This window comes from Clinocottus analis, unplaced genomic scaffold (genome assembly GCF_023055335.1).
Source record: "Clinocottus analis isolate CAN_PGR_092001 unplaced genomic scaffold, fCliAna1.0.p SCAF_8, whole genome shotgun sequence".
NCBI classification, from domain to species: domain Eukaryota; kingdom Metazoa; phylum Chordata; class Actinopteri; order Perciformes; family Cottidae; genus Clinocottus; species Clinocottus analis.
Genome location: NW_027176240.1, coordinates 21,437,609 through 21,444,135, shown reverse-complemented (window position 1 = coordinate 21,444,135; position 6,527 = coordinate 21,437,609). Strand labels below are relative to the sequence as shown.

Genomic DNA, 6,527 nt, shown 5'->3' with positions numbered 1-6,527 from the left:
GTACATTTTAAAGAGCCTGAACTGCCACACTCATGCCGTGTTCACACCAAAAGAGTTGCGAAATACTTGCGTGAGTAGATTACATGTAAAGTCAATCGACAGATGTGAATGGTCGCGAAAAAGCAAATTTTTCGCAAGACTGACGCAAAAAAGCGCTGGGAATATTCGCCTTTGAAATATTTTAAAATTTGCCTGACGCTGAGTTGCGAAAACCAATCAGCATTGAGAAGCTGCGCCCGTGGTCACTGCCATCCGGTCAGTTTAGGTTAGCTAGTGAGGCTATGTGCTGGTAGATACAGGAACGTGACTGGGTCAGTTTAGGTTAGCTAGTGAGGCTATGTGCTAGTAACTACAGGAACATGACCGGGTCAGTTTAGGTTAGCTACTGAGGCTATGTGCTGGTAGCTACAGGAACGTGAGTAGGTCAGTTTAGGTTAGCTAGTGAGGCTATGTGCTGCTAACTACAGGAACATGACTGGGTCAGTTTAGGTTAGCTACTGAGGCTATGTGCTGGTAACTACAGGAACGTAACCGGTTCAGTTTAGGTTAGCTAGTGAGGCTATGTGCTGGTAGCTACAGGAACGTGACTGGGTCAGTTTAGGTTAGCTAGTGAGGCTATGTGCTAGTAACTACAGGAACGTGACCGGGTCAGTTTAGGTTAGCTACTGAGGCTATGTGCTGGTAACTACAGGAACGTGAGTAGGTCAGTTTAGGTTAGCTAGTGAGGCTATGTGCTGCTAACTACAGGAACATGACTGGGTCAGTTTAGGTTAGCTACTGAGGCTATGTGCTGGTAACTACAGGAACGTAACCGGTTCAGTTTAGGTTAGCTAGTGAGGCTATGTGCTGGTAGCTACAGGAACGTGACTGGGTCAGTTTAGGTTAGCTAGTGAGGCTATGTGCTGGTAGCTACAGGAACGTGAGTAGGTCAGTTTAGGTTAGCTAGTGAGGCTATGTGCTGGTAGCTACAGGAAGGTGAGTAGGTCAGTTTAGGTTAGCTAGTGAGGCTATGTGCTGGTAGCTACAGGAAGGTGAGTAGGTCAGTTTAGGTTAGCTAGTGAGGCTATGTGCTGGTAGCTACAGGAAGGTGAGTAGGTCAGTTTAGGTTAGCTAGTGAGGCTATGTGCTGCTAGCTACAGGAAGGTGAGTAGGTCAGTTTAGGTTAGCTAGTGAGGCACCAGCTTTATAGATAGATACAAGTAACAGCGCATGGCAATCTTGGTTTGCCGCAGAGCCCATGTCTTACAGTTGATATGGCAAACAGTATTTTTAATGCATCCAGCAGTTACTGAACTTCATTATTATTAATTTGAGTTGTGTCTTTGGATACTGAGTGTTTTGTAATTCTAATATTCACTTTCAGCTCCAAGAACTGAAGCACTATGTTCACCAGCTCCTTGCTAAAAGAGCTGAACGTTGTGAAGATGCTGAAATGCTCGATCCGCCAAAGTAAAAATTAAAGTAATAGTTTTGTTAACTGAGGGTTAGTAACAAGTAACCTCTTTGACACGACACATGGTCAAATATGATCATTTGAATTTAATATCACATATTATGCGATTTTCACGATATTCTTTTGAGTCCCATGACAGGACGGTCCTTCATATCTGTAAAGCTGACCTGAATCCTTCACTCCAAAAGTATTTGGGGAAGAGGGCAATGAAAGCTAAAGTAACTTTAACCTGACTTAATGAATTGAATAGAATACATACGGTCACCCCTTTGTAGCTTCTCAATGTTAATGTCCAGTACAGATAACGGCGCAGCCTGGAAGACACAAAGAGAGATCAGTTACTCTGGTGAGGGAATTCAAAATAAGATGAATGTATCAATAATTATTCTCACACGCGTCAGGACCCGCCTACTGTGTGTCAAGAGACAGCTAAATGCTCATATATCTATAAATAGTTTTAGGATTCAAGACAGCTTGTTAGATTGTTAAGTCTTCACCATGCTGTGAGAAGTTTAGACCTCTGCACCACAACCACAGTCTTCAGTTCCTCATTTAAAACCTGCTTGTTAATAGCAGTGCTTTTTTCCTTCAGCAATGATCATACTGTGTAGTTCACAAAAGCATTGTTTCTGAGTAAGTGTAATTGATGGAATGTCACACTCTATTCTCCAGCCAACATGGAGAATAGAGTACTGATGTAACAATGGTTCCTGAGTGTATTAATTAAGGTGTATATTGATGATGTCATTCGATAAATCTTACCACAAGGACGCCATTAGTGCGATATTCACAAGCTGGGTCCTCACTACAAAAAGACAGGTTCATTATGTTTAACCGGTTCATACAGTGTATTATCTGTTGATAGTGGACAACAAAGTAAAAACAGTAATATACAGTTACCTCTGAAGTAGCTCAAACACTATCAGAAGTTTGCCCCCCGTCTATAGAAAAGTGAACAAGAAAAATCCTTCAACCATAATAATTCTTCATGGTCAAGTTGTAACAGCTCAGCCCTCAGTGTGTTACAATCCTACAGAGCAAGTGTTGTTCTCTTGTTGCTTTTACCTCTGGGTTTACAGTGAAGACTTTGGTCTCCTTCTTCCCGATTGTGAGTCCTGTGACATCAAACAGAAGCTCTCCAAACAGGTCATCACGCGCTAAAGGGTCCTCATCATAGAGCTTGATGTGTAAAACGTTCTGGGGAAAGAGCAGAAAAGCTCACAGAGCTTTTGACTTCTACTCTTCTAACTGAACTGGTTCCTCCCACAATGGACGAGACAAATGATTCTTTAGCGGTACTTTAGAAAGGACGACTCTCTTTTCACCATCTAATTCATACATTTCTCAGTCTCTTTTTCCCCAGTGATTACTCTATTAGCTGATTGAGGGACATGGAGTATGGATGGAGTCCAATCGCCAACGACTTTGCAATATTCAAATGTTATTCATATGTAATAAACTATTAGTACATTCTAAACAAGTCTCTCTTGAGTGAACAGCTGTAAGTCAGACGCTTGTGTTTTGTGTCATGCTAATGCTAATATTGAGTAGACTCACTTTCACATGGGTGGGAACCCGAAAGGTAAACGTTTCATTCCATTCTGGGTACTTTTTGTTCCACACAGTTGTCGTACGGTAGGTTTTTGCCGTCGCTGTCGGGAGAGTCAGAATCATGTAGCAGTCGGATTCAGAAACTGTAACCGAGAGACAGGACTTAACTTCAATTATGCAATGATTGACCTATGTCAGTTTCATGTGAAAAGGTTTTAAAATAGAACAGACCTGAGAAAAATATCCTGAAAAGGGATTAAGTGTCATTACAAAACATGCACAGCACATATTACTTACAGTAATCTTTGGATGGATTTTTTTCTGCTCTCAGTACGGTGACATTCAAGATGGAATAGGAGATCATTTCCTTCTGTTGAATAAGAAAGCCAAAAGGAATTATAAAAAGACTCAAGTTCAGGATACACTTCCACTTTAATCAATTCAACTGGCTACACTCTACAAACATACAAATGTGAGTCTTCCATTAAAATATATGTATATTATTGTCTATTTATGACCATTGGCAATTTTACCAGCTGATGGTTGTTGAAATTGAACGCGTCTTGTCTCGGTCTATAACAAAGATTTTAATTTAAGATCAGTCAAGATCAATACTGCAGCGATATCCCCGCACACAGCTAGCTCATGCAGCTAGCTCATGCTGTGTTAACTAGGGGAGGAGAACTGCTGATCCAGACTAGAGATATTGTTAAGTGGTGGAAAGAGCTCATTGGCCAAGATGTCCTCTGTGGAGGAGGCAGAGTTTGAAGACATGGCGGAGATACCCATCAATATTCTTGGGGGAAGGGAGTGTACAGTTTGGGGACCTCAAAATTGCGTCTCTGCTCTTTGCAGATGATGTGGCTCTGTTCTCTATTCCAGAACATGACTCTGGCGGCGGAGCAGGGTTAGGCAGGCTCAGCTGCAGAAGGAACTGAGCAAGGGTGTGGTTCAGGAAACAGGTGCCAGGATAAAATGTAAAGGCTGATTTATACTCGGGTTTTACGCAGAGACGCAAGTACGCAAGACACGCATGGCCGACCTTGCGTGCCGGCTATGCGTGGGTCACCCAAAATTTCTGACTATCTGTCAAAGCAACGCTAGCCCGCAAGGCTGTGATTGGTCTGCTAACCACGTCCTTTCTGTGTCTCGCATTTCCGATTTTATAGCATAATACCGCTGTTTTTAAAAGCCATAGCAGAAACACAAACAATGGATCCCTTTGAAGAACGTTTGGCTGAAGAGGTCCACAAATATGAGCATTTATATAACCCGTCTGACGGAGTATAAGGACACACAGATGGCGGTGAATTCCTGGAGGAAGATATCGGTGAACGTCGGCGTGCAGGTCGACTTTATGGTCGTTGCGCCACCTGTTTTTCTGGAGTATGGAAAAGACACAGGAACTATAAACCAAAACGAGTCCGTCAATCCGACTGCGTGGCCAGCCGCAGTTGTCGTTGCAAGAGTATAATTCGCCTTAAGAGCCCTCACCTGGGGGGCAATTTGTGTTATGTGTCTCTCCCTGTTAAATACAGGTGTAGCAACTGAGGAAAGGAGAAGAGCGGGAAGCAGAGGCGACGCAGCTGGAATAGCCAAATACCTGTACGCCCGAGTTGAATAAAAACCATTAAGAAACCGCAAATCCCAGCGTGTTGGCCTCCTTGTGCTGCCCGAGACTCGCGGGGGTAAAAGAAGATTGTTACAGTGGCGCCCAACGCAGGGCGGCACGTGGATTGCAAAGAGCAGCAACCGGAGGTGCCGATTGTGGCGCTGGGGCAGATCTGTCAGGGATCCGCAAAAATCCGCAAACATGCACGCGACCGTAATAACATGTTAGCGCGGCCGTTCACGCGCCTGCAGCTGGACACAGATTTACTCTCACAGTTTACGACATAAGACAAGATAAGGCACAACAAAAATGACCCATATTCATTTCCTTTGTTATTTCATGTATTATGGTGGTTCTTTGCTATGTATTTTAAAATATTTTTATTTAATAATTAAATATTACAAAGTATTCATTAAAATATATTGTTTTTGATTACTATAGATAGTTTCCTTCATTTTCTCTGTCTTCATATTTAAACTAAAATAGTTTTTGTATTACTTCATCAGGTTTGTGTCATTTGTGACCCATGTGTGTAAACTTAATATAAAAATACAAAAAAAACATTTTAGTTCATAAATTAAGAAAGTAACAACTAAAATAATGATTTGTGGTAATCAAGGAAGACACTCAGCCGTGCATGAAATAACATTGTAGTTCAATACAGGTAATTTTTGACCCATGTAGTGCCTTAGAAGGGGTTGTGTATCAAAGGGTTATATTTCAAATAGTTTTTTGAATGAAATGTGTATTGCCCTTATCTCTTAATGCTAACAAATGCACAATTGCTAGAATAACCAAAATATTCACAGTAAAAAATCACTTCTGGCTGCTAAATGAGTTCATTGCCTTGGAATAATACGGAAACATAATGCAGTAGAACTGAAAACTACAATAACAGCACCACAAACTAATTGTAACAGAGACGCCCTCCTTGCTGTCTCTGAGCAGCTCCACACTGCTAGAGCAGCCTCTCTCCTCTGTCCTCATCCTTCTAGACCTCACTGCTTCCTTTGATACCGTGAACCACCAGATCCTCATCTCCTTCCTCCAGGATCTCGGTATCTCAGGCACTGCGCTCTCCCTCTTCTCATCATACCTCGACCATCGCACTTACCGGGTAACCTGGAAAGGATCTGTGTCCAAACCTTTCATCTCACTACTGGGGTCCCTCAGAGCTCCGTCCTGGGTCCTCTCCTCTTCTCGCTGTACACCAACTCTCTCGGCTCTGTCATTCGCTCGCATGGCTTCTCCTACCATCGCTATGCTGATGACACCCAACTGATACTCTCGTTTCCCCAATGAGAAACAGGGATACCTGAGCGGATCTCTGCCCGTCTGACTGACGTCTCTCAGTGGACGTCCACACACCACCTGAAAATCAACCCTGACAAGACTGAACTGCTTTTCCTTCCACCCATGACCTCACAATCACCTTCAATAACGCAATTCTGGCCTCAACCCCGACTGCCAGGAACCTTGGTGTGACACTCGTCACTGAGAACTAAACACTCAACAAAGTCACAACTGTTTGCCGTCCTGGCTCCTCGATGGTGGATCGAGCTCCCCATTGACATCAGGACAGCAGGAAGAGTCTACATCTTCCGTCACCAAGTAAAAACTCACCTTTTTCGATTACACCTTGAATAAAGACAGTAGGATCAGAACTTAGATGCTCTTACTGATAGCACTTTGTAGTTTGACTTTATTGAAGAAATGAAGTAAGTCGCTTTGGATAAAAGCATCAGCAAAATGACATGTAATGTAAATATCAAGCAAACAATACAACCATGTATGAGTATCGTGATAATGTTTCTTTTGTACTCACCGTTGCCATTACGAAGGACAGAGGGTTGCAAGAAGGCAGCTGTACTGTAGTCTTGATAAGTAGGTCTGGACTAATGACCAATAGCT

The 6,527-nt window shown here is 42.8% G+C and overlaps 1 protein-coding gene across 1 annotated transcript in view; it reads right to left on the bottom strand.

Moving 5' to 3' along the window:
- The window catches only part of LOC137779860 (cytosolic phospholipase A2 zeta-like), a 12,070-nt gene extending 6,197 nt beyond the window's left edge, over positions 1-5,873 (bottom strand). Inside the window, exons 1-4 of the mRNA XM_068568064.1 lie at positions 5,731-5,873; positions 3,063-3,105; positions 2,519-2,650; positions 1,713-1,767 (exon numbers count right to left, since the gene is read on the bottom strand). Coding sequence (XP_068424165.1) covers positions 1,713-1,767; positions 2,519-2,650; positions 3,063-3,105; positions 5,731-5,873 — 373 coding nt within the window. The remainder of the gene's footprint in view (positions 1-1,712; positions 1,768-2,518; positions 2,651-3,062; positions 3,106-5,730) is intronic.
- Positions 5,874-6,527: the final 654 nt, after the last annotated feature.